This window comes from Pagrus pagrus (genome assembly GCF_965226575.1).
Source record: "Pagrus pagrus genome assembly, chromosome: 16".
Classification (NCBI taxonomy): domain Eukaryota; kingdom Metazoa; phylum Chordata; class Actinopteri; order Spariformes; family Sparidae; genus Pagrus; species Pagrus pagrus.
This window is the reverse complement of record NC_140200.1, coordinates 13,955,151-13,983,086: the sequence shown is the minus strand read 5'-3', so window position 1 is coordinate 13,983,086 and position 27,936 is coordinate 13,955,151. Positions and strand designations below refer to the sequence as shown.

Here is a 27,936-nt window from a genome sequence, read left to right as displayed (position 1 = left end):
CAGTACGACGTGCGCTCACGTCTCTAACAGACAAAAAGGGTGTGTTTCAGCGCCATCAAAGAGGAAAGAAAACCCTGTTGTAGTGACTTGGGCGAGTCGGATGAAAACCGAGCTGTGTGCCACATCTTCCACTAAATGATAAAGCCGCTACCCTGGAACTGAAGGTAGGAGCGACTAAATAGAAACCTAGCTTTAAAAAAAACACACGTTTAAGCTAGTGTGGTGGAAGTTCATGTCGTGTTTTTTGTCTGAGAAAGTGTCGTGAAACTCACTCGAGCATCTTGAATTCTTCTCGTGCTTGTATTTGTACAAAGTTACATCAATAAGAGGAGGTGGTAGGTGCTGTAAGTTAACGGTTGAGTTGGGCTGTCGGCGACGTCAGAAAGTGGGAAAGTGGGCTTAACCGAAGTGGACTTTATCAACCGGAAGACTCATAAACAAGTCCTCAAGGAGGTAAGTCTTCATCACTTCATGAAAAACAACATACTCAAGAGTGGTTAAAACTACTTACTGCTACTTACTAATGTAATGTCCAGTGGTTTAGTCTGCTGTGGCAGTTTCACCAGAAGCAGAGAAGGGTGTTAAAGGGCTACACCCAGACGAGACGAGCCCACACCTCGCCCACTTCTCACACGTTAAAGCTGGTTTAAAGTTTTACACTGACCCACAGATAAATGTTTTAATATACTGTTAACAATACTGGGTACATGACATTGCTATTCATGTAATTATTTACTCGAAGCTAAAGTAGTTCTGGGTAATGTGACTATATTTATGAGGACTATTCATCTTGCATTGTACAGCACGACTACATAAAATAAATAAATAAAACTGTTCAGATCATTGATTTGTGCTCCACTGTTGGGGCAAACATTTAGATGTGTAAATCAAATGCCTCTTAACTCGTAGTGTAGTTGTGTGGGATGATTTTCTTTGTGTGAGTCAATATGATCATGTGTTTGTCATTTGTTTTTAATAGAGCCTGACATTTTTCCAGGCGCACACCGACACTGATTTTAGGGAGTAAAAAAATGCTGTTTTCTTTATGTGAGCCTAAATCAAACCAAAACAAATACATTTTATTTATACAGCCCAAAATCACAATCTCATTGCGTCAGTGGGCTTTACAAGTTCAGTGAACGACCCTTGATTTGAGTGAGAAAAAACTTGCTATACTGAAAATGTTTATATTCTTTAAATGAACTGTACATGTACAGAATATAGATGGAATATATACATTTGCTTTAACAATTAAGGCAGGACATTTCACAGTTTATCATAAAATAGTGAAAAGCTTTAATAATGGCACTTATCGGTTAACATGTACGCTTATACTGATATATCTATTATAAGCCAACTGATAAATAGGTTTTAGGTCTCTCTTGAAAAATAGATATTGAGTTCCATGATATTTCCTTAATAAAGGAAGATTAAACAACTAACTAAATCATTTATCTAATTAGCTAATTTAATTTTTAATTACAGCTTGAAAAAATGACTTTTTCCTGATGATACATTGGTTGGCTGATTTTACCAGCTGATGAAGGCTTTGTCGATAAATTGGTATCAGGTACATTTGTTGTCTGATGTCACAGAAACTAATTCAGAAAAAGATTCTAGGGGAAAATTGCATGATTAGATTTCCAGTCAATTTATTTAGCTGTTTCAGTACACCGAAGTCATTTTGGATAGGTTAATTGTTAATACATCCTGCCTCCATTAAGACAGCATATATTCTTTGGGTTTGACAGCCAAGTTTAAGGGATTATGGGATTAAAAATGTGTGTTTATGTATTAATTCTGTGTGGTATCGGCTCCAAAGTCCAGTATAAATTGGGTTCTAATATGGATAAATTAAATTTGTAGTATGAAATAGTGTTCCTATAAACACTATATGATTCTGCTGAGAGTCTATAATTGATAATGGTGAGTTATTGCTCAGCCCTAACAAAAATATATTGTGTGAAGACTCCTCTGAGACTGTTCATCACTTAAAGCTTTGTGTCTTGTCGTAATTATGTTTGCTAGCCCACTAGCTCTCTTGTGACACAATTTTTTGTCTACTTTTCTACACTGTTGTTGCTGTTTTCACACCTTTCAATAACAAAAAGATCAAAGCCAAAAAGTAGAGTGTGTATCCAACATTAGATAATCCTAAAAAACTGACATTCTTATAAACACACTGCTAAAATAAACTACGCATAATGATTTTGCAGTTGTTAACTTTTCCTCACAAAACATTTAGAATATGCAATAAAAAAGTTTAAGGTTAAAGGTTTATCAAGCAATGAGTATGATGCACAAATCATTGTGGATGGAAAAATAAAATGGCTGCGTTCGTTTAAACTGTTTCTTGAAACCACCAGCAAACATTTTAAATATACGCTCACAGAAAAACTGTTCTTGTTTCTCTTGAGTCTCGATTTATCTCCTGCCCTGCGTGTGCCCCAGATTGATAGTTACACCGCCTCCCTCTCATAAGCCTTAGCACTACTATCCTGTTGCCTTGACTACTGGTGTGTCAGGGGACTTCATCCTGATCCACTGCATGATTTTCTCTGACACTAGTTCAGAGAGACTGCCACGAAGCAGCGCTGAAAACGAGAATAACTGGAGAGCTCATTTAGTCGTTTTCTTCCCCTTACAATGGGTCAGCTCCTCACCCACCTGAGTTAACAGTAGTTCACTGTACTTCAAGCTGCGGTGCTGCTCTGCTCATCCATCGCGCACCACAAATATGTGAAGTTTGCTTTCTGGTTTTGCAACTAACCATGTCACTTTGTTCGACTTCGACATCCCATTGTAAAGAGGCGTGATACAGACTGCTAGAGCTGGGCGATATGGCAAAAAATAATATTGCAGAATGTATATTTTGATCTTTTGAAATCTCCTCAAAAACACTTCATAAATGCTCATATCACATATCACAATATGTTTGACAAGATACCTCAATATAGATATTGCAACAATATTATGGTACATTCACAGAATATTAACACAATGACATTTTTGATAAATAATCATCAGTAACGTGGATATAATGTCTAAGTGGGTAGAGGCAAGTATTAGAGCAAGTTAAACAGTCTGGTTAGTCTGAAGGGATACAAACGCCATATCTAGGTCTGCTGCCATCTCAGAAAATATCGCAGTAAATGGTATTACAGAAATATAAGTACTATTACAAGTTACAGTAACCCTTTAAGGAATGAAAAAAGAAGGGTATTTTTTTTGTTGAACAAAAATGATGTCCCAACTGACCTGAAACTTGATATAAACTTGAAATATATATATTAACATTAAATGAAATGAAACTTTTTTGGGAGTTGTGATTATTGTTGTTTTTTATCCTTTAATCTGCAGATAATTTTTTACTTATGTTAATACTTATTGATTAGTGTTTAGTCTATAAGATGTCCGTCATAAAATTCAAAGTGAGTACAAGGTGACGTCTTTAATTGTCAAACAAACCATATTGACATTTCTACACTGCTTCATATCATGCTCACATTACATGTTTATAGGCTGTGTTTCGACATCTGTAAGAGTGAAACCACGGCATATTTTAAAGGAGACCTCGGGACAATTCACAGCTATGTTTGTGATGACCAAAGCAAGTATTTTAAGCCAAAACATAATCTTTTCCTAACCCTGACCAAGTGGTTTTTGTGCCTACACCTAAATTGAACCTAAAGTTGCAACATAAAGAAATGGAAAGTTTCAACACATCAGTGCCAACATTTATTCTGGTGATTTGGTTGACAGTTTAGAAGCTGTAACCAGGGATTTTATCCCCACAAAATAGTTTACTTTTAAGAATAACTGTTGCCTATTTACTTTGCCATTGTTTGCCATTTACTAGACCTAGTTTTTCTTTGCCAACTTAATTATTTTTTACATTTATTTTATGAGTTGTTTTTGTTTCCTACACTCGGGGGCATAATAAACTCTGTCAGCTGTATGTCATGCTTTAAGCATCTACTTCTTTACACACAAACACACACACACACACCTTCATCCCTCCCGAATGACTTCTTTGCTATACAAGAAGTAACGAGCATCTGGAAAGAAAAGAAAAGACTTTCTTTGTTGTGACAAGTCATTACACAGGAAATGAGGCGGGCCTAAGAATGGCAAACAGCGGTGAACCTGGCCGGGTCAGAGGTTTACAGGATCCCCTACTGCAGGCTTGGGGAGGGGGATACTTGCTGCACTGGAGCCTGTGTGAAACAGTCTCATTAGGCAGGGAACCAACTGGAAAAAGTGGACTACACAGAACAGGGATGGCTGTGGGGGTTGGGGACAAGGGGAGAGACTGTTGCTGTGTAATTGAGGGGAATTGCAAACACCGAATGTGGAATGGCATTCTCATGTGGCTGTTGTGTATCAAACAACCCTTGTGGACTGTGGCTCACAAACTCTTTCTTGAACTCTAGCAGTCAAGGCAGTGAGATCGTGATACTCTGTGCAAAGGGGGTCATGTACGGTAGATGTCAGAGCAATATCCACAAGTTATTTCTGACCACATTTCCAAACATTTTCCACTGCACTGTGAAGCAACTTTAAGAAATGAAACCAGAATAGTTCCCAGCTGTAAAAACGTTGAAAGCATCCTGTGACGTCTCAATAAGGGACCTGCGTGCATATATGGGAATCACAGATGGAATACCACACAGCTAATTGCTCAGTATTTTAAGGCTGGAGCCACAACAATTAATCGATTAATGAATTACTTCTAAAGTGTAAGGATTTGCTGCGTTTCTTTGTCATTTATGATAGAAAATGAAGAGTCTTTAGATTTTGGACTGTTTGTTAGACAAAAAAAACCAAAACAATTTGAAGACTTCACTTAGGAAATTTATTAATAGTGGAAATAACTGTCAGATTAATCGATAATGAAAATAATTGTTCGTCTAAGCCCTAATTTAGGCAAACTACAGTCTCTGCAGGAACTCAAATAATATGGAGTAAGCCTTAATTGCAAACTCTACTGTATCTGCGGGATTCTAGTTTGGTTTTAGGCTTTAATTACCAAAATTCAGTAGTCAGTGGAATCCGTAAAACTGTTATGCAACCCACAATCTCTGATAACTGTTTGTGTTACTTTACCAGAGTACACAGTGTTTTCCTGTTTTCGCCTCATGTTATAAATCATGCAAGCACTCTTAATTTGTCCTCTGAGATTGTTGAAACCTCATGGCAGCACTTTTCAGTCTTGGAATCTTCTGGGTTTCATGTGGCTTTGTGTGTTTGAGGGAATAAATAGAAACGCCCATATTTATGTCTGCTCCAGCTCAGCCTGCACACTGAGCTGTCCTGGAAAAGTCCATGTGACCCAGAGCTGAGGAGGTGCTGCCGCTTCCTCATCCTGTTGTATGTCAGAGCGGAAGGACTACGAACAGGCCTGCGGGCCAGCCATGTGTCATTTAGACCATAGCCCTGTTAAAACGGAGTCACACAACACAGTGATTTCATATTCCCAAAGTGAGCATCACTTTCATTCTTGTGGATGACTACTGCGCCACAATGTTCATAAGCTTGCTACAAACTTGGATAAGGCACCACAGAATCCTATGATGTGGTGATGTGTTGGTTTTTTCAGCTGTGCCAGCAGCTCCAGTGATGGCGATGGTGGATTTTTATGAAATTTCATAAAATTTAATTGTGTCCAGAGCATTTCAAGTCTCCTGTGGGTGGATGTTAATTGCTGTGGGTATAATTTAACTCTGTAAAATTAATCGATAGCATTTGCATTTATATTAACATTTTAGATGTGACAAGTACAGCTTTTTTAGGCACCTAGTGCTTGAATTTTATTCTCAAAAAGCTTTTTGTATCTTTAAAAAATTTTTCTTCAGTTTTCAAAATCTCACCAAGCACATTGGTTGAAAACATTTTCAGCCTCATTTACGGAGGTTATGCTGGGATTGTTTGAGCAGTGCGCCGTTTGCTGAATTGCTGATTTCACAATTATGCAGAATAAAAAATCCGGGGTAAGAAATAAGCTGTATTACCGTATGGTGCATCTGGTTTCACTGATTTATTTTCCATCCGTAAGCCTGAGTGACATTGTTAAGAGTATGTGTCACTGGCTGCTTCTCGAACCTGCCTGCCTCTCATGTTTCTCTGCGACTTTTCATAAAAGTGCAGGAAATTGCACCCCTGTGACAATTATGAGAAAAGAGGGCGTCCGTGTGAGGAAAAAACCTCATCCAAATTCACAACGCTCTCATTTGTGCTACGCCAGATAGAGCGGATCTGCTGCCAATAACACACGAGCGATGGGATTTCAATAATTGAAAGAACATGGAGATAATACATCTTTCTCTCTCTCAGATAAATTCATTATAGGTAGCTCAGAGCAGTGGAGGTGTTATTCAGAGGGATCATTATGCAATTGAACCGCAGGTATTAGCAAAGCCGCTCACATAGTATGGCTGGAAATAGTTTTTCTTTCTATGTGTCATACTTTTTCCATTCTTTTCCTCCTCCCTGCCCCCGCACATCTCTGTTTCTGTCCCTCCCACACACACTTCACCAGATACATGTTGTAAAAGATTAGCTCAGCCATCATGTGTTTATTCATTTTACATTCTCACCATGTTGATCTTTCTTTTTCCTTCTTTCTTACCTTCTCTTTCCTGGACTCGAATCTTTTATGAAATACAAATTTACGATGGTTTATACTGGAAATGTTTAATGTTACTTAGGAAGGTAATTTAACTTGCCCTGATGTAAATTGCAAATACATGTGTGTCTTTCTGTCAATTTCCCCTTGCTTATGAGTTACTTGAAATGGGGGAACCAGAGGGGCAAAAGTGACATTTTTATTTAAATGATTTATGCACTGTGTATCAAATTTACCTATGTCCTTTTGACAAAAGAAAGAGCTTATCGAAAGTTTGATTAGCTCCTTCTTCTGTCAAAAAGGCATATGTGAATTCTAGGCAAGACAAGGCAAGTTTATTTATATAAGACCATTCAGACACAAGGCAATTCAAAGTTATTTCCATGGCTATAGATACATTAACAATTGGACATTCAAAATTACCTTTAAAAATTCAATAATAAATAGTTATTGGTTACCTAAACCACTCCAGAGTTATTAATCAAGAGCCAAAAGACAAAAGTGTACTCATGTAAAAGAAACAAAATCAATAAATGTCAAAATGTTGTTCATTTAACTGGCAAAATGTCAATTTTATTTCAATGAAACGTTTTTGATTTAATGCATCATTATAAAGTGAATGTTGAGTGCACAATGTAATGACGACAGAAAAATGACACCAGAATATTGCCATCCACATTTGTGACGTTTTAAAGGATTAGTTTAACCAAAAATTGAAATTCAGTCATTATCTACTGCCCCCTCTGCAGGTGGAAGGTATGATGAAGTTTCATAGTCCACAAAACATTTCTGGAGCTTCACAGCAAAACTGTGTTGCAACAACTGAAGTAGACGAGGAAGAAAGAAACAAAAAACAAGCAGAGAATGGCTCCTAACAGATGGCGTGGCTTAATCCAAGTTATCGGAAGTCCCAAGATCCCAAATTGATTTAAAAAGACATTATTTTCACCCTTGTTGCCCGGTCGAGCTTGTGTACCCACTTAAGACAGGGTGTGCGCTAACACGTTTGTGTAAAATCACTCTGCGCTTTCTGAGACTTTGATAATGCTGGACGAACTGTAATGAGCTATTTTATGTTTGTTCTTGGTTATGTTTTTTTTTTTCACATTTTAAAACAAGTCCCCATCTACTACATCTACTTTGCTGTGAAGCTCCAGAAACATTTTGTAGAAACAATCTTTAGTATTAAAGATTGAGTATCATAAACAAAGTCATGACAGAGTAAGCTATAGTTGGTCAAATGTCACCTACACTCTGGTTCTCACCCCTTATATTTTCCCCCTCGAGTACCAAAAAAAATATGCCCCATCAGTATGCAAACTGTCAGGTGACAAACTTACTAACACACCCATGTTCGCGTCTGCATTATCAGTGGGTTGCATGCACAAAGCGTCCCATTTAATACCTTTTATGATCTTTTATTCTGGATATGCTGTTTTTATGCATCCTCATATCCCCAATCATGAATACCCCTGCATACATGAATAAACAGATTTCACTGAATATAACCATAGAAACAAAGAGACAAACCCCAGAATTTAAAGGTGAATAGGTCCAGGTGGTTAAATGTTTCAGTGTCTTTGTTTGCATTGGTATTTTCTAGCCATCATTTGTGTTTGTCTTTAATCAGTGTATGAACAGCACCTGCTTAAAATCAATGAGAATATTCATTTTCACATAAAGGATGAGACTATTGTTGAGGTGAACGTCTGGGCGTCTCAGTAACAACAATCGGTATCAGCCTGACCTTTTAGAAAAGTGGCTTTGTTGGGAATTACAATGCCCTAGGAAAATTGTCCTTCCGCCATGCTGTGAAGGGTCGATAAATTATCACCGTGCCAGAGGATTCATACTGTATCCACGGAGACCAGACCACCCCCACCCCACCACACACCTTTTGTAACCTCATGACATCGGACTAATTCTATTTTTCTCCTGTGTGTGGACTCAATGATCTGTATTTATCCCTCTGCTTGTCTGTCTGAGGTGCATCTTCAGCACACTTATTATGATGAAACACTGCCGCAAGCTGAGAGGAATTATTGAACCAATGAATCATTTATTTTATCCATACAGGGAAATTAATGAGGGTTGTTGGTTTCCTGCAGGAGCAGATAAAGACGTGACGTGGGGAGTAAAATCACGGAGAGAGTGGAGAAGTGAAAGGAGAAGGAGGTAGAAACACCAGCCCAGCTATCTGCCTGCCTGAGAGTGCCGCGTCATGGGGAAACAGAACAGCAAGCTGCGGCCGGAGGTGCTGAACGACCTCAGAGAAAACACGGAGTTCACCGACAATGAGCTGCAGGAGTGGTACCGCGGCTTCCTCAAGGACTGTCCCACCGGACACCTGACTGTGGAGGAGTTCAAGAAGATCTACGCCAACTTCTTCCCCTACGGAGACGCCTCAAAGTTCGCCGAGCATGTCTTCCGCACATTTGACACCAACGGTGACGCCACCATCGACTTCAGGGAGTTCATCATCGCCCTGAGCGTGACATCTCGCGGTGGACTGGAGCAGAAGCTGCGCTGGGCTTTCAGCATGTACGACCTGGATGGGAATGGGTACATCAGCCGGGCAGAGATGCTGGAGATAGTTCAGGTGAGGACACACTGTATGACTCATACTACAGAAGAGGGTTTCATCAAGGATGTGAGTGCTGTATATACCAATCTCTTCGGTCTTCCTCTGAGTCATCTGAGATATAAGTGTGACCTCAAAATGTAGCTGATAATATACAAGTATCGAGTATTAGTATTAATCAAGTATGAGTACCGTAATTTTAAAAGTTTTGACTTGTTTTTACCTCCCCCAAGACACGTCTTCCATTCGGGTTTTGGGGAAATCCGTCAGTAGATTCAGTAGTTAGTGTAATCCTGCTGAGAAACCAACCCACCAACAAACAAACATGGGGGAAAACATAACCTCAGTTTGGCCGGATGTGTCTAGCAAATGCTCCTCACCTGTGTTTCCTCCTCATTCTCTGTTGGTCTCACCTGTCCCCCAGTCCTGTGTTCTACTTGTGTCTCCCTGATTTGTTTAGTTTTACACTTGTTGATTTCTGTTTTGTTGCTTGAGTTTTGACTGCCTGCCCTTGCTTTTTTCTTTTCTCTCTGCCTGCCTTTGTTGTTTGGATTCAGAATTTATGATTTTTGTATTTTGTATTTTTTGTCCTCTGACTTCATCAGCTTCATAAAGCCTTGGGGCTGCCCCTGTGTCTGCATTTGGGTAATTTAGCTTTTGGCACGTAGCTCACCATTAAGTTTCAGTTTTTGGCCTCCTAATGGAAAAAGATGGCCCCCCCTGGTAATGATTCACTGATTATTTGTGTGTCTATAAAATGTCAGAAAATAGAAGAAAAAAAAAAAAGCTGTCATAATTTCCTTTATTCCAAGGCAAAATCTTCAATTGTCTTGTTTAGTCCACTAACAGTCAAAAACGTAAAGATATCCAGTTTGATATAACAAACGACAAAGAAAATCCTCAGATCTCAGCAGCTGGAACGGACTGCTATTTTTACTTGATGACTTGATGAAGCAATTACTAATGAAAATAGTTGTCAATTATTGATTAATCCACTCATCATTTTCGCACTATTCCCTTGTGTTGTATGTATTTTATCCCACTGTCTGTGACTGTTTTTAGGCGCAGTAGTCAGGATCATTTCACCTCACATCATGCATGCAGGCTGCCCTTTCTGTTTTTTCCTTATCACTGTGGCTATATTTACTCTTCCAATATGGTGAGCTGAGCAGCCCACAGAGCCATATCAATATTGGCTCAGTCCGTTGTGTTTGTGGATACAAATGAATGTTAAAAAAAAAAAAAAAACCTCTTTCCCTCATCAAAGCCACAGACCTTCACATGAACAGTGTATAGTTTTAAAGGATACAAACACACACACATTGAAGCCTTTTCAGAGGGACTCACTGTGAGTAACAGCAGGATGAGCTGAACATTATCACTACCAGGCTGCAACAGGAAACAGGTCAAAGCATTCAGACGAAACCTGTCACAAATATGTTAGGTGGGAGCAGTTTTTTTCTGTCTTTACTGCCTGAAAGATTCACCAAATTGACATGAATATAACAATCAATGTTACTCCTCTGTAGGCAATTTACAAGATGGTGTCATCCGTGATGAAGATGCCTGAGGACGAATCGACACCTGAGAAAAGGACAGATAAGATTTTCAGACAGATGGACATCGACAATGATGGTGAGACTGATGTGGAAGCTGCTGTAAACACATTGTGAAGAACAATACAGCAAATTACAGTTTGTAATAATATAAAATATCTTCGCAGGAGAGATTATAATTGCTGAGAAGCCCAACATAAATGTTGGTTGGCCAATATTATTAAGGCCTTAATATATGAGTATCAGCGTGTATGTTGCCCTATTTTACAGGTAATTTGTAATTATTAAATTCCCAGCAAGTTTATTATTTCAGTGCACTGATGGCCTTTTGGATAACAAAGTTTACTGTTACATATCTTTTGTCACAAGTGTTTGATAACCACATTTGAGGGATCCATGACCGCATTCACAAAGACTGAAACTCTTTGAAAAACAAAAGTGAACTGGTTTAGCCGCTCAGTTACACATGTGTGGGTAAGATAGCTAAAAATATAGTCGACATGTCATGAAAGATTAGTTATGTAATGTTCTTTGACATTATACATGTACCACCACTGAGCTGTTTGGAGAGTAACAGGAAATGAGGAAGATGGGGGACCAGCAGAGTCAGAGGGAGAAGTAGGATGTCGCATAACAACATGACATAACACGACTCACAACATCATTAACAGTCTTTTGCATCCGAGCCTGCTGAGCCACCTCGATGCCAGTGGTTTGACATTTAGTGTGAAAAGGTGACGCGACACCCATGTGATACGTGGCTCAGTCCAACTCCAAAGTCTTACTGTTCTGAATGCTTTTGTCACATCTCGGTAAGATATTTAGAGCTGTTCATCTGGCAGCGGGAAGCTTAGCTTGTTCTGAAGCAGAAGGTCAAACCGTGTGTCTCAGGCTCAAGTTTTAGAACACAGACCGGGCCTACGGCTACAGCTGCAGCAGGGGTAAATCCACTAAAACTCAGTTAACCTTCCTATCTAATGAAATTTACACAGATGCTGTGTGATAGAAAGTCGTAGTTATTTTAAGCAAATTACTCTGTGCTGTTGCATTTTATCTTTGTGCTCCATCAGCCAAAACCGAGCAAATATTTGCAACATCTGCCTCTGGTGTTATCAGTTTTATTTAGCAATTATTTAAAGTTGGTTGCTTAGACAGTCTGTTAAAATATTGAAATATTGAAATATTAAAATAGTGCAGGGATGCATCATTGGTGTGAAGGCTTAAAGATATTTAAAATCATAAATATGTCATTACTGTAGTGCAGCTTATTTGGCTTTAATAACTATGAAACATTTAATCATTTTTAAGTCTTATATAAAATACTGATATAAAATTAACTTCCACTGATTCTGTATTTTAACGTGTTGCCAAACTATAAGGGGTTGTCTTCTGTTAAGAAAATAAAGACAACAGAAAGTATAACACAGGGAGACAAAAATGAGTAAAACCTGAATAAAACAAAAATGAAAGCATTGAAATCAGGGTTGAAAGTAGCTTTACACATGTGTGTTTTGAGCAGTGATATAACATGGGGCATCGATTCAGCGAGCCTGATCTCTTCAGGCAGGGCATACCAAAGTCTGTGGGCGCTACGAGCGAATGCATTATCACTTTTTAGTTTTTTCGACATGATTTTGGAACAGATATCAGAGTTTGTGCTTGGCCGTAAGGGGAGAGCAGCTCGATGATATAAGGATCCAGACAGGACCTTAAAATGAACTTAAAGTATTTAAAAATCAATTCTGAATGACACGGGCATAGTCGGGTATTTTGGAGCCTAGCTCTAGTATTTTGTATGAGTTTTAGGAAACAGTTGGAGAATCCTAAAAACCCACCTAATAGAAATATTAAGTAATAATTACATTTTAAATATTTTCTTTAAGTTTAATTTTAAAATTATAATTCTATTTTGTAAATTTTTTTTAATATAATTTCATGAATATTTATTGAGTTATTGTTAGGGCACAAGCTGCTGTTAATTAATGCAAAGGATTTTTAAGGAGTCTCTGAATTAAAGGAGGTTGTGTTATTTCCACAAACTTATAAAAAGTGTTCAGTGTTGGCATCATTAATATTGACACATGAATATAATTGTTTTTGCATCCAGTTCAATCATTTCAGTGTTGCCCATTCTTTCTTCTTATCAGTGTTAATCATTTCAGTATTCCTGAAAATGAAAATAGCTCAACAGCACCACCTGCTGATCACTGTGACTTCACAGCTGTGACTGACTTCATTATTCAGTATTAAAAATGTTGGTGCAGGTTCATTGTAATGAGAAGGAATATCAGCAGCTTCTCTGATAAATTTTTGTAGATGGTTGCTGCGTGATTCAGCCCATCATCACATGTTCGAGTGCTGCTGCTGTCTCTGACTGTGAATCTTTTTTTGGTCTGTGCGTCACAGGGAGATTGTCTTTGGAGGAGTTCATTAAAGGTGCCAAGAGCGACCCGTCTATTGTCAGACTGCTGCAGTCGGATCAGGGAGCCTCTCGTCAGTTCTGAGGACAGAGACAATGACGGACACGCACTCTGAAATACAATCACAAACACACACCCGTCTGGCTTTATGCTGCTCACCTGATCCCGTCATCACAACAACAGACAATCCTTTCATTTCACTCCATGTCTTCATGTTTACATTAATGGATACTTCTCTTTTTATCAATGTGGCTCCTGTTCTGTGGACTATGACGTGCTTTCAGTTGAGGTCTTCTGTGTATTTTCCAAAGCTCTCCAGCCTTAAAATGGTTTTACCTTGTTTTCTCCATAAGTGAAGTGCCATATCATCTATTTGTACTGACTGGATTATGTGCTTGCAAGTATTATGACTCCTGTTATGTTACATTAAGAGGAAACTAATTATATCACTTCATATAATTTGATTGGACTTAAAGGGGAATTGCGGTATTTTTAAACCTGGGCCCTAGATTTTTTAAAAAGTTTTAGAATTGGTCCAGCAGATCGCCTCATCAGCTGTGACATGGCTGTTATGTAATCCTAGGGACTCGCTTAAAACTTGGTATTTCCCCCGGAGACAGGTATCTACATCTCTTGTAACTTCAGAGATGATTTTTTTTATTGTTGGTCATCGTCTCTGCTCCTGTCCCTCTCAAACCAAAAAGTGAATGCTGAGTTATTATTTCAATCCAGACAATGACCAAACCTTACCACGTAGTTTTTTTTTCTAAAACTGACCAAATCCATGAAACAAAACTACATTTTCAACACGGGATGCAAACTCTTAATTTATAGGGCCATCATTTAGCTTGATTTCTGGGACATTTTCCTATAAAATAATGTCACAGGAGTGCTTGTAATATTGGTTTCTAACAGCAGCCAGTCTCTTTTATGTAAGCTAATTGATGAATTTAGAAGACACTTTTTAAATGGTCTACTGTAATAACTCAGTCTTGGTTATTAACACAACTTATTTAAGGCTGACATAACGTATATTAAACTGTACATATAAAAAACGACCTTTTACCTGAGACATACTGCCAAACAATCTTTGGTGCTGACAGGGTGGTTTTGATGTCCTTTAAATCAACGCCACGATAACAAAATTTAGCTTCAACAGACAACAGCTCTTGTAACAGAGTGTCGAATTCTCTTGACTCCATCTTTATGAAGAATTTCATAAAACCATAATCTTCTATAGGTTTTCTTTGTTTCTCTACACAACAGACAGCAGTATCAGGTCATTAATATCCATTTTCCTAAGCTGCCGACAGAGCTGGGATTGCAGTGTGTGCTTGGCGCCACCAAGTGTCTGACAACATTACAGAATCGACTCCTACAGAGATTAACCTTTTTGTTAAAAAGTAAGATACATCTCTTTTTTTAACCAGAAACAAGTCTTGTTCAAGAAGTCTTGCTCTTATATCTTGCAACAACTGACCTGTTCAGAGATTTCAGAGTGAGACTTGTCTTTCTGGACACAAAAAGGATCTTATTACTTAATGAAAAGGGCTATCATAATGTCAGACACTGTCAGGAATTACTCAATTACACACCCAAACATGTTAACATATAGCCCAGGTTTAAAAATACTGGAACTGTCCTTTACCTGTGTTGAATAGTGGCTTTTTGTTGTTCAGGATGTCAACAAGCTCTATATGCCTTTGGTATTGCATGCGCTCAGTGATAACTGTTTTTTCTGATATTGTAACAGTTCATGTGAATAAGGAGGCCGTGATTGTTTTTATTCCTTTTTATTTTTGTAACAAAAACGTCATTTTGTTTTCACACAATTGAAATAAAGTCGTGTAAGAAAAATCTACACAAGAAGTCCCACAGTATCCCCCCTTGTCCTGGACAGACATGATGCAAAACCACCGAGATTCACACTCACTGGTTTAAGAAGAGAGAGAGAAAAAAAAAAAATATAAAGTCACATCAGGTTGAACATTGAAGTGTTACTTTGACAAGTCCACATCTTAAAATAGGTGATTGAGGGGAAGCTGAAGAGGAAGGAGGGGAACGATGTTTGAAAAAGACGTGAATGAACAACTGAGACACATTCATAGCCTCCTCCCTCTGCCACTCAGCTGGCGGAGGTCGTATAAATATGCAACTTCTAACGTTCAGCAGGTATGTGAGGCAGAGTTCACTCCAGGGACACGACGCACACCTCCCCCCTCCCCTCCCCTCCCCTCGTGACTGACAAAGATGATGTGAGAAACTGCAGGTGTCTCTCATGTGTCTTTTCTGGAGTATTTCAGTAACTGGGCGACCGGGCCTCCCATTCGTCCACAGGAGAGGGGAGGCGGGTCACGCAGGACCAGACCTGACCAGATCCAACTGAGGCAGTCTGGATCAGATCCTGCCCCATTTGGGCTCATAACTCGTCCTTCTCGAAGTCGTCATCCAGGTCTACATCACTGAGGTCGTAGTCCTCCTCCACTGGAAGCTGCGGGCGACAGTGTCAAATAAAGAGTGTCAGCAAAGAAGCCAAATTATTATCAGTAGATCATAAAATGGTGTTCTTGTTGGACTGTTTGCCTTTATTATCTTATTATTATTACATTATCTGGATCATTGGGAGCCAATCCAACTGCTAGATTACATAATATTGTTACTTGACATATTCCTCTGTGCATGATAGCAATACAGTGCCACAAACAGGAACAGGTAGAGGTTTTTTTTTTTTGGTTTAAGCAGGGTAGACACCGCCTGCACTAAGCCCCATTTTACCCTCAAACTGGGATCGAGACCGCTGATTAAATTGCACCAACAATCAATGATCTGATAGTCAGGGAGACGCTGTTGTTCTTAACACACAGTACACAAGCCTTCTTATATTTATTTGTTTTTAGTATCAATCTAAAATTGAATGCCCTCAATGTTGTGTCAATTATTCCCTGTGGTACCAAAAATATACATTTTTAAAAAGGTACCATATTGAAGTTAGAATAACTCTTATTGTCTGACCACTGTGATGCTCCCTCTCACCTGTCCATCTTTGCCGTCCCAGGCCTCGACAGTGTGTATCTTGGGCATGGCACCTCCTCCAAATGTGGCAGTTGAGCCGCGGCCCACAGAGAGCTCCCTGAAGAGAGGATGAAGCACGTTAGCACCATCATGCAGCTTAAAATCAAAACCAAATCAATCCAAACCAAAAAAAACAGTTAACCCCTCACCTGAGGAACTCATGGATGCCCTTCTCACTGAAGGAGCCTCTGAGCAGGGAAAACTTCATCTTGCGCGAGTTGATGGCCGCCATGGCCGGGTATCCAAAACCACCAATACCCAAAGAGGCCTCCAGCTCCATCTGAGCTCCAGCTTCAGTCCACAGCCAGCTGACAAAGGCAGAGCAGGCTGTTAGTCACTGACATAATTAGTGATTCCAAGAATAATCCAAGACCGGTTTCTCATCCTTACCCCCACATCTTCTTCTTGTACTTCTCAGCCAGATTCATCATCACCTCCAGGTAGTCGTTTCTACCTGAAGCACCTGTTGAGACACAATGACAGCGGATGCTGATTCAAGAATTAATCTATTCTTGGTGTGATACATGTCCACACACAAATATTTTTAAGCTTCTCAAAACATAAAAATAATTACCATTAATTATTTAACATGTCCAGAGTGAGAGGTGTGTGTGCTTGGTCTCACCTGAGTCCAGGATGTGTGGCAGGACTGCAATGATACACAACTGACTGTCCTCACAGGTCTTCTTCATGATGTCTTCACCGAGGATCTGACAGACAAACATTTACAACATCAGTAAATGTGATGATTCTGTCAAATTCAAGCACTTTTCAAACATTTGCAGGGTGCATTTTCTAGCTTTTCCAGCATCTTACTTCTGTGGTTAATAACATTTTTATATCAAGTGTTAGGGATGCCAATTTTAAGCAACAGAAGTGTCCTAACCTCCTGCAGCTCAGGAGCAGCAGCGTTGTCAGAAAACAGATCCAAGGCCTTCTCAATGATGTCTCCACGGGAGCGGCCTCCTTGGTAATCTTCGGGCTCCTCGCCTTTGCGGAAAATCTTGATGGTGGGAAATCCTCGGATCTAAACACACAAAACACATACACTGCTTCAGTTCTGTGAATTCATTGCCCCCGATTACCCGTCAATATTTAAGCACTATTCACTACATGGACGACGCTTTGCTTTGTTCAGAATGGCGCAGATGCAGACAGGAAATATGCATGAAGGCAACTTCAACAAACATGGAGAAGAGTGAGTGTGAAACAAAACTGGGTCGATCTGAAAAGGAGCAAAATGAGTCAAGACAAGATGAGGAGCTCGTAGTTAAAAGAGCAGCTACTTGTGACGCATGGACCTGATTTGGGTATAAACCGTCTGAGACACGAACCAGAAAAACAGAAATCAAATGTGAGTTAGAACCTCCTATTTGTTGTGTATACATTTCAAAATGTCAGAAAAAATAGTCTAAAAACTAAACAGCCCTAGTTCATTCTTTTGTTTTGTATCCACTCGTACAGCAGTTCGTATTAGGATCGTACACCAGTGCACGTCATGAACTTATCGATTCTTGCTCACCCCGTAGCGGCCGGACACAGCCTGGTGCACAGTCGCATCCACAGCTCCGAGGCGAACTTTGCCCTTGGTCTGCTCCTTGACAGCTGAGGCTGCAGCTGCCCACTCAGGCTCCAGGCTGTTAACAACAGAAGAGAGTGATGTTGAAAAAAAACTGAGGATGATAAACTTGATAAAGGAGTAAATCCAAAGTAGAGAATTCATGATTCAAAATTTCCTTTTATGGGATTTTTCATGTAGCTGCACAGCTAACCAAGCTAACTAGCGAAAGGCAACAACAGTTAGGAGCAGTTATTGTATTATTGTTCAGTAACCAGTTAGACTTGTCTATATCGTCTCCCGTATCGTAGTGAGGCCGAGGGCTTTCATGGTCAGGTCAGGTAACAAACTCACTTTTTGCAGTGTCCACACCAGGGGGCGAAGAACTCCACCAGCCACACCTCATCGCTCTCCAGCACCATCTTGTTAAAGTTGTCGTCAGTGAGCTCGACGACATCCTGCTTACTGCCGCCACCACCCTGCTGCGGGAGGACAATTCAGTGTTACATAACCACGCTCAGTGAAGTGTTCGATCTTTCTGATTTTAATATAACTGCAACTAAAAGCTCCTCCATTGGTTAGCTGCTGGATCTACCTGTTTGCTGTAACCAGAGCCGCCAGACTTGCCGCTGAGCCTGTCTTTCACCAGAGAGCGCAAAGCGTTCATGGCTCCGTCCACGATGGCCTGGCTACTGCGTCCACCTGGAGGGTGAAAACATGCAGGGGTCAGTTAGTTCAGCCAAAAACAATACTTTATTATCGAAGCTCAAAGTCTGTCTCAAAATAACTTAAAGGAAGTTCACAAAAAGGCCTTGAAAGCAAATTAGGGATTTACTGAGAAAGTAAACGTACCTTGGTACTCCTCTGGCTTGTTTTTATTGGCTCCAAAGACCTTGATGGTGGGGAAACCTCTGACGCCATACTGACCGCCCAGTGACTTGTGCTGGTCTGCATCTACGGCACCTATCTTGACAATACCCTGAGGGATTTAACAACAGACATGTTGTGAGTGTGCAGTCTCAGCCTTTAATAACAGGAAAATATAGGCGGCCCATTAATCATTTTCTCCACGTAACATCTGTGTGTCGACTCTAGAGGTCAGCAAGTGCAACAGCTACTTATGTGTGCAGGATTTGATAAACACTAGAGGTGATAAATATGTGCGGAAAAACACATTCTGTGAAATAAACAGCGAGTCTTGTTTTAGTCTGGAACAAAGTTAATATTATTCATTAATATCTGCCCACGTCTCACGCCTCTGTCTGCAGTTATTCTCACTGCTGACTTAGAAACTTCTAAACACTTGTAGGTGGGACGAAGCTGTGAGCTACAGCTCAGCAATCGTGATTAGAGTTGCAGCGGTATACCGTTTAACGTATACTGTGGTATGAAAATCAGCCATTATCTTACCATGTGCGCTTGCTTATCTTGGTTTTGCATTCTGCTGAATTAGTGTTATTAAAAAATAAAAATATTTCACGTGTATATCAAGTTTCATGTGTGCCAGGACATATTCTGTGAAATTATATTAGCTTAATAAAGGTTAATTCCTTTAGGGGTCATTTTAACTAATACTCATAATTGTTTCTCATGTCTGCAAATATCAGCTGCAAGCATGTCATCATAATCATCTTGCCAATAGCAGCATTCACAAAAAATATTTTGTACTTTTCACTGAGAAAGTCTTCAGCTGAGACAACACAGCCTGTCAGTCAGTCTGCAGCACAACTGGCAATAAACTGGAGATGGCCAGAGAGGTTTGTGTACCTTGAGGGCAGTGGCAGCCTTCTTCCAATCAGGAGTCAGGCTTTGACAGTGGCCACACCTGTGGTGATAAACAGCAGAGAGGGAGTGAGTGAGTGAGGACAGGGCTGCTGAATGTGTTAACAAATATATCACAAGTATCTGTCACACTTCTATTAATTACAGAAAAAAATCCAATGTCGACATATCTGGTGAATAATTAACACTTATCATTTACGTAGACTATCTGCTCCATTTTCATCACCGGCTACTTGTTCAGAACAGAAATGCCTTTGGTCGGGCTGCAACTAACCATTATTTCAATTGTCGATTAATCTGTTGATCTTTTTCCTCAATTCATCAATTCGCTGTTTGGTTTATAAAACTCTGTCGATCAATATTCTTGAAGCCAAAGATGACATCCTTAACTGTCTTTAATGTCTACAACTCAAAGATATTCATCTTACTATCTTAGAGGAGTAAAAAAACAGAACATATTTACATTCAAGAAGCTGGAATCAGACAGTTTTGACCTTTTTTCTTGAAAAATCACTCAAACTGAATAATTCATTATAAGAATAAGCGGCCCTCTCTAGATCAAGTGTAATTGAATGTAACTAAGTATATTTACTCAAGCACTGTGCTTAGTTCAGTTTTTAAGATATTTGTACTTTACTTACTTATTTCCATTTCCTGCTGCTCCACTACAATATGGAGGCAAATATTGTACTTTTTACTAACTACATTTATCTGATAACTTCAATTAATTCATTTTAGCAGCAATCAGATGAAAAACACTGATTGCATTAGTCAGAAAAACTGCCAGAAATGTACTTTTATATTTAATATCAGATACTTTTAAGACTTTTACTCAAGTACTAGTTGTATTTTTCCAAACTAATATTTTAACACAATATCTTTACTTTTACTCAAGTATGACTTTCTGGGTACTCTTGACAACACCGATTCTGGGATACTGTAGAAACATGGCATACTCTGTAGAAGAAGACCTCCTCTCTCTATAGATAAAAAACAAACAGATCTTATATTCAGGTGATTATACACCAATTAAAACATAATAATTCTGAATATAATATTCAATTTCTTGCCAATAGATCCTTGAACATCCTTCACACTGGATCTTTAATCAAGAGCTCAGGTCATTTCCTGTTTATTTATATGTAATATTCTGACTTTGACTTGTTTTTGTGTTTGTTGTGCCTCTACATTTAAACTTGAACTTTGTAAGGGCAATCCAACCCAAGGAGGAGCTAACTAGCTTTGCATACAAGCCTCTTCAGATCCTAATGTTCCTATGAAGACTCACAAACAGAGTCACAACAGATGCTTGTATTGAAGCTACTGCTCATCCTGGTCGATCTGAGCACAACTTGTTATCGCCACCAAAGTTATACGAACTCACCAGGGAGCGTAAAACTCAATGAGCCACAGGCTGTCGCTCTGGATCACCTCCCTGTTGAAGTTGGATGGGTTGAGCTCAACAACATCGTCGCTGGGTGAGTAAAAAGCTTGGGCAGACAGGAGCAGGGAGCAGCCCAGCACTCCTGGAGGAGGAGGAGGAGGAGGAGGAGGAGAGAAACACAAAAGGTTTACTCTCAGTGTGTGTGCTCACAGTCACACCAGCTAATGTGAGCACTGGAGCGACCGTGTTAGCGTACGTAAATATAGTTTAAAAGCAGAATTAGCGCACATGTGTGTAATAACAAGTGAAAGTGACGGTTATTAATTCATTAACTGACGATTAGGGAGGCCTGGCGGCTGTTCAGTGCTCCTCAACTTAGCTGTTCAAGCTAACCACACTCGCGAAAACACACTCGAACACGCCGAATATGAACAAATTCACACACATTATCACAAATTCACGTTAATAGACGTGTGAAAGCTGTTGTCACTCACCTAGTACAAGCGGTCTCATGGTTTCTAGCTGCTCTCCGCTCGGCTCCCGTTACAAACACACACAAACCGCTGCGTCTCCCTCAAAAGTAGATCGAAAAATCTCACCGTGGCCCGCGCTGATTGGTCCGCTGCTAGCGACGCCGCGCCTCAGCCAATCGGAGCGCGCCGTGTATTTTATGGCGCCGGTACACGGAAGAGAGGAGGAGGAGAGAGAGAGGCAACATGTTACGTCCAGCGGGGGGAGACCGGGCTGACTGAAGACACCCGAAACACAAAGTAGGCTACTAAAAGCTACTGTTACGTTAGCATTACTTTGATGTGGAAGAAGCCTGAAAAAACACTCCATTAAAGATAAAAAGCAGACAGATTTTTAGACTATAGATTGATAAATATATAGATTAAAGGGCCAATACGCATGCAATTGGCTCTTTATGATGTCACCCCACCAATTTCAACACGCACACCTGTTTCTTTCCAGTGTTTACGAGCGCAAATGTAAACATAAATCTAGCGACTCATGTTCGGGAGGTGTAAGACCTGATCTGTAAGGCACCAGCTGGTGTCCCAGACCAGATTTCTCCTCCAATCAAAATCGCCTTAAACTCCTGTGTGTTTGTTCAAAGGCTGGTTTTTAAAAAAGTTGCATAGTGCACCTTTAAAAAAGTGAAACAGTAGACTGTAACTTCAGTAAAAATAGACTAAAATGAAACCTAAGAATAGAGACCAGGTGCAGGAAATAGAAACAAGAAGCAGGAAGTCTGGTCAGTCAAATATATGTAAAGTGTCCGGAGACTGGCTCTTTGATCATTATAACTGATGCAATCATGTGTAACTACTATCGTAATGTTGTATCCACTTGAAGAGGAGCTAGTTAACTACATACTTTTAGTCATAACTCTGCAAAGTAACTTAAGCAGTGATGACGGGGACGTGACCCCGACAATGTTTAAAATAATAGTTTAATTATATGGTTTTGTTTGTTTTATTTTTATCTTCTTTGTTGTGTTTCTGCCTCATTGTGTTCTTTCTTATACCATTAATAAGAAAGAATGATGTCGTTCAATAAAGCATTAAAAAAAAACAATCTTTCAAATGGCTGGTTTTGTCCCCAACACTTTTTATCACACGGTTCTGGTGTTAAAGGGGAAACTGTAGTTTTCGAGAAAGAAATTCAAAATCTTTTTTATTTTCAATATAAATGAGGTAATAATACAAACTCAGAAGTATTTATTTCTTCTATAACTGAACAAACGAGCTGTTCTCAGAGGAAAATAAGGTCCCAGAACACTGTTTGAAGCTAGAAAGGTGGCAGGGTCTGCCACATATGAACAAAGTAAAGACACTATAAACTTTTAAACAAACTTGACTCCACTGCATTGCAGGTTATTACTCCGGCTGTTGTTTACAAACACAAACACTGAACTTTATTGTTGCTGTAAATGATCTCTTAATCACACATTAATGGATTCCTATCCTCAGTGGTTTGCACCAGTGTTCACAAGCTGAAACATAAAAAGCCTGCAGGTTATTGTCGCGTGGAGGTTTGGCCACTAGGTGGAGACAAATAACAAGGTAAAGTTGCTGTTGGAGAAGCTGTGTGGTCACTTCTGTCTGCCAATCAATAATTCAGAGGTGACCACTGCAGAACATATCTGCAGATCTGTAGATGAAAGTTGCTCGGTCGTCCCAAAAAACAAACAAACAACAGAAACAACACATTACTACTGATGGCACGCGCACTGACATCACTAAAGAGCCTCATTTTACAAGTTATTATAACAGCTTCATGCTTGTTGACTCTACTCTCTCTCACATTAAGCCATTATTCGTAATATAATTATATATAATTGATTATTACTCAGCTCGAGTCTCTCCATCTGTGTTATTGAGCCTTTAATACATTCAAAATGGATGATGATGATGCGTCTGAGGTGCTGAAGGAAAACATTTTATAGGCTGTTGTTGTTAAAAAGGCTGATTTAGGGCGCATGTGCGATGTTTCCGGTCAGTCGATGACCTGTCCACTAATTGTTGCTTCTTCGGGGCCGCAACAGAAATCGAGCTGAGTCTGTCTCAGCTGATTTCCCTGTTTGCTACTTCACAATTCATTACATGCCGCTGAGATTTATGATGCGCTGCGCTGCGCCTGGCTGCACTGCGCTGCGTCAAGACGGCCGCAGACAGGAGGAGCAGGACCGGAAGACGCGGCGGCTGGCCTAAAAAATAAAAGCATCAGCGGCGATATTTATTATTATTATTTTTTTTTCATATTTCTCTCTGTGTTCTGAGTGACATGTCTTGTTCTTTAGTCAGTATGATGAAAATATTTTGCCCCATTTTTGGTTTGAGTGATAAATATTTTTTTTATTTTATGGTAGTTTTGTGATGAAGTACATGTATTCAAGTACTGCACTTAAGTACGATCTTGAGGTACTTGTACTTAAGATGAGTATTTCCATTATATGCTACTTTATCCTTGCAATCCGCAAATATTGTACTTTTTAGCCAACTACTTTTACCCAGTGATTAATTACAACCTATAGTATATAACATACACAGTACATACATGTAAATATATGTATAATTTACTTTTATTTGTACTTTTGAGTCGTACATTTATTGCCAGGAAGTTGTTTTAGATACTTGAGTATGTTTAATATCAGATACTTTCAGACTTTCACTGCTAACAAAGTCATATTCTAACAAGAAATCTTAACTTTTACTCAAGTTTGACTTTTGGATATTTTTCACATCACTGTTTATGACACAAAGACTTTAGTGTATTGTCCTGTTACTACTACTTCTACTTTTTACAACGCTTACTCAAGCAAAGACATTTTATTTTGAACGTTCCCACCGGAAGCCTCGTGGTTTCATCGTGTTTCGCTTGACATTACGCGCACTTCAATGCCAACTTTCTCGGAGCGCACAGGCGCACTGTTCACTGCCAAACACGGTTGTGTTGAGCAGACTTGGAGCTGCAGCTGCCTCTGAGCAAACATTTATCTATTTGTTTGTTTGTTTTTTGTTTGTTTGTTTGTTTTCTTTGCAGTAAAACACAGATCAGGAGATTTTGGAGGTTTTACGCACAGCGCCAGAGCTTCTGGTGACTTGCGATTACTTTGATCCGGCGCACACTTTGGAGAAAATCTCGACGGCTCGGAGTGATTTCGCGGCGGTCCTGCTGTCAGCACGATGTGGGGGATCCAGAGGACGCGGTACGCAGACTGCAACGGCTCCGAGGCCAGCGAGGAGCCGGAGGTCGTTGTCAACATCGGCGGAGTGAAACAGGTGTTATACGGGGACGTGTTGAATCGCTTCCCGGACACCCGGCTGGCAGAGCTGGTGGACTGCTCACTCAAATCCTCTGAAGAAATATCTTCACTATGTGACGACTACGACCCTGACACAGGAGAGTTTTATTTTGACAGGGACCCTGAGGCCTTTAAATGTATAATCGAGCTGTATTATTATGGAGAGATTCACATGAAGAGAGGCATCTGCCCAATTTGTTTCATGAAGGAGATGGAGTTCTGGAAAATCGGCTCTGACTTCCTGGATGACTGCTGTAAATGCCACCTGAAGGAGGTGGAGGATGAACTTGCGGAGATCGCAGAGAAAGTGAGAACTATCCTGGTGGACCGGGAGGGAGATCCGTCTGCAGGAGGCTGGCAGCGCTTCCAGATGTGCCTCTGGAGGCTGATGGAGAAGCCGGAGTCCTCGCTGCCTGCGCACATCATCGCTATAGTTTCTTTCATCTTCATCCTCGTCTCCTCCGTGGTGATGTGCGTGGGGACCATCCCCGACCTGCAGGTGGAGGACTCGGAGGGTAACCTCTCGGAGCACCCGACTCTGGAGGTCATCGAGACGGTGTGCATCGGCTGGTTCACGATCGAGTACCTGCTGCGTCTCGTCTCCTCCCCGAACAAAATCAAATTCGTCCTGGCTTTCATGAACATCGTCGACTTCATGGCGATCATGCCCTTCTTCGTGGTGCTCATTCTGACCTCCTTCGGCGCGGGAGTGATGGAGCTGGCTAACGTGCAGCAGGCTGTGCAGGCTTTACGCATAATGCGCATTGCGCGCATTTTCAAGCTGGCACGACATTCCTCCGGACTCCAGACCCTCACATCTGCCCTGAAGAGCAGCTTCAAGGAGCTCGGGCTGCTCCTCATGTACATGGGCGTTGGGGTCTTCCTTTTCTCCGCATTGGGCTACACCATGGAGCAGAACCACCCGGACACGCTGTTCACCAGCATCCCACAGTCGTTCTGGTGGGCTGTGATCACCATGACCACGGTGGGCTATGGAGACGTCTACCCCAAGACCACTTTAGGTCGCTGTAACGCAGCCATCAGCTTCCTGTGCGGGGTGATCGCCATCGCGCTGCCCATTCACCCCATCATCAACAATTTCGTGCTGTTCTACAACAAGCAACAGGTGCTGGAGACTGCGGCCAAGCACGAGATCGAGCTGATGGCGCTGCGCTCCGCCGACGGCGTACAGGAGGCTGCGCCCGGCGCACACAAACACGTCTGCGGCGCAGGGGTGTGGGACAGCGCCATGCGCTCCTGTCACAGCGACACATACATCCCCTTACTGAAGGATCCCAGGGGAGCAGCGGGGATCCAGACCCCCAGCATGGACACGAGCTTTGAGAGCACAGCTGAAGCCACTGAATATTTCATCTCATGAACGCTGAAGACCATGAAAACAGACAAACGACATCAAGTTAATTATCCATTTCTGAGCCATTCAGACAGTTTCAGGGTTCCCATGATGGAGACGTGCTTGTAAATAGCCTCATAGAGAGAAAAGGACTGCAGTGGAGCTCTCCCGGGACCTCCAAGGGAAGCATTTGAGGAAAATGCGCCTATTAAAGGGACATGTGTGTGAGATATTGACTTGATGAGCTGTGCCTTTGCGCAGTAACTCCCTGTAGGCTGAGGGGGTCTGTTTGAACAGCAAGAACACTGATTTCCCCATGTAGGCTTCTTATATAACAACCCCCCCACATCCCCAACCCTCACACTCATACTGTAGACTGCACTGTAGCTCACTCACCTGTACAGAAATATATCACAATAGATGTTTTTTAAACTAATCAACATCAACAAAGTGAAGGACAGCTGCTGGTAGTTCATATAATGTGCACACACAAGTGAAAGCAACATATCATCAGGTGCATTTCTGTGATCTTCTTGGCATCAGTGTGATTTTGTGTGACTGATCGTGAGGTAATATATCAAATCCCCTCTACTGTGCAGAGGCTGTGATCAGAGAGGGGTCGTGCAGCCAACACCGAGGCCTCTGAAGCTTCCCCCGGCTGCAGGATGTGCTCCTATAATGGGTTTAAATGTTGCAGCAGCCGTCACCACTCTGACTTCTGACTTGACTACCAAGTGGAGGAAGTGAAGGAGCAACAGGCTGGAGGTTAAACAAAAACCATCCCACTAAGTTGAGTTATTCAACTTGAGAGATCTTGTTTTTTTCGGTGAAGATCTGAGGAGAGGAAAGGAGCTGTGATGGAAATCGAAATAAAAAGTGTAACAACAAGGACTTTCTTTTTCATTCATCCATCACAATGACATGCATTATCAGGCGTGAACAGACTGGAAGATTAACGGGGCCGTGTCTGCTGCTAAAATGTGTCTTATTTAGATGAAACTTGAAAGGATGATGCATTTTATTCCCACTCTGTATTTAAAGGTTACATTTTCACAGTCTGAAAGGTCTCTACTCCTACACCATTAGTCTGAGTGACATGAAACTTGCTGCATACATTTGAACAATCCTTAGAAACTGCATTAGTCGGCACAGTAGGGGAGATGTAATTAAAATCTGACATGTTTGTTTCAAACGTCACGTCTCAGATGTCAGTGGTTTTGATTTTGGTGCACCTTGGAGGGATGATAGATGTCAAGATCGTGTTTCCCGAGCAACAGTCTAATGTGGCGTAATCAACATTATTAGATGTAGCCTAAGTAAGAAGAACAGTTCATCAGACATCTGATCATGGTCCAAAATGGCCTATTTAACACTATTAAGTCAAAGTGGGCTATCGTTAAGCCCGTTTTAATACAATTATATTGTTAAACAAGTAAATCAGTTTGGTCATGTTTGCATTCTGAGGCCTTCTAATAACACTAAACTGGACATTTCAACCATTTATCTATTTATCCCCGACTTTAAGCTAACTTTTTATCCTTTACTTTTATTTATCCGTTACTTTTAGCTAGCAATGTGTTTTCAATGAGCCCACATTTAGCTATTTGTTTATCTGTTAGGCTACTTTTAATTATTTATTTATGTATCCATTTTAGCTTATTATTTCAACCAGTTATCCGTTAGCTACTTAGCTAACAATTTACTTTTAGCTAACTATTTGTTTAGCCATTACTTTTAGCAAGCAATGTGTATAACAGTTAGCCTTCCTCTAGCTAGTTATCCATTAGGCTACTAGC

General features: G+C 40.5%; 3 protein-coding genes across 4 annotated transcripts; 2 read left to right on the top strand and 1 right to left on the bottom strand.

Annotated features, from left to right (window-relative positions):
- The first annotated feature begins 25 nt into the window (after nt 1-25).
- hpcal1 (hippocalcin-like 1) lies at nt 26-15,153 on the top strand. Of its 2 annotated transcripts, none has more exons than XM_084376633.1 (4): nt 26-164; nt 8,734-9,224; nt 10,736-10,841; nt 13,169-15,153. In XM_084376633.1, the coding sequence occupies exons 2-4, from the start codon at nt 8,847-8,849 to the stop codon at nt 13,264-13,266; spliced, it is 582 nt and encodes a 193-aa protein (XP_084232759.1). In that variant the 5' UTR covers nt 26-164; nt 8,734-8,846; the 3' UTR covers nt 13,267-15,153. The 2 variants fall into 2 exon arrangements, with proteins under 2 accessions (XP_084232759.1, XP_084232758.1); XM_084376632.1 differs by having other exon boundaries at nt 26-453.
- Nucleotides 14,960-21,576, bottom strand: pdia6 (protein disulfide isomerase family A, member 6). Its single transcript, XM_084376631.1, has 13 exons — nt 21,473-21,576; nt 20,979-21,120; nt 19,580-19,637; nt 18,665-18,791; nt 18,408-18,514; nt 18,167-18,294; nt 17,777-17,891; nt 17,141-17,281; nt 16,880-16,964; nt 16,645-16,717; nt 16,404-16,562; nt 16,216-16,312; nt 14,960-15,673 (listed from the first exon to the last, which is right to left on the bottom strand). Exons 1-13 carry the CDS (start codon nt 21,489-21,491, stop codon nt 15,602-15,604), a joined length of 1,323 nt encoding a protein of 440 aa, XP_084232757.1. The 5' UTR covers nt 21,492-21,576; the 3' UTR covers nt 14,960-15,601.
- Nucleotides 21,577-24,108: 2,532 nt separating this feature from the next.
- Nucleotides 24,109-27,337, top strand: LOC311271129 (voltage-gated potassium channel regulatory subunit KCNF1-like). Its single transcript, XM_084376630.1, has one exon. The coding sequence runs from the start codon at nt 24,668-24,670 to the stop codon at nt 26,165-26,167; it is 1,500 nt and encodes a 499-aa protein (XP_084232756.1). The 5' UTR covers nt 24,109-24,667; the 3' UTR covers nt 26,168-27,337.
- Nucleotides 27,338-27,936: the final 599 nt, after the last annotated feature.

Coding starts and splice junctions, on each gene's coding strand:
- hpcal1 (XM_084376633.1), top strand. CDS start 8,847: ATGGGGAAACAGAACAGCAAGCTGCGGCCGGAGGTGCTGAACGACCTC. Junction 9,225..10,735: donor AGATGCTGGAGATAGTTCAG/GTGAGGACACAC, acceptor ACTCCTCTGTAG/GCAATTTACAAGATGGTGTC. Junction 10,842..13,168: donor GATGGACATCGACAATGATG/GTGAGACTGATG, acceptor TGTGCGTCACAG/GGAGATTGTCTTTGGAGGAG.
- pdia6 (XM_084376631.1), bottom strand. Junction 19,638..20,978: donor ATTGAGTTTTACGCTCCCTG/GTGAGTTCGTAT, acceptor TTATCACCACAG/GTGTGGCCACTGTCAAAGCC. Junction 15,674..16,215: donor GGGACGGCAAAGATGGACAG/GTGAGAGGGAGC, acceptor TGTCGCCCGCAG/CTTCCAGTGGAGGAGGACTA.
- LOC311271129 (XM_084376630.1), top strand. CDS start 24,668: ATGTGGGGGATCCAGAGGACGCGGTACGCAGACTGCAACGGCTCCGAG.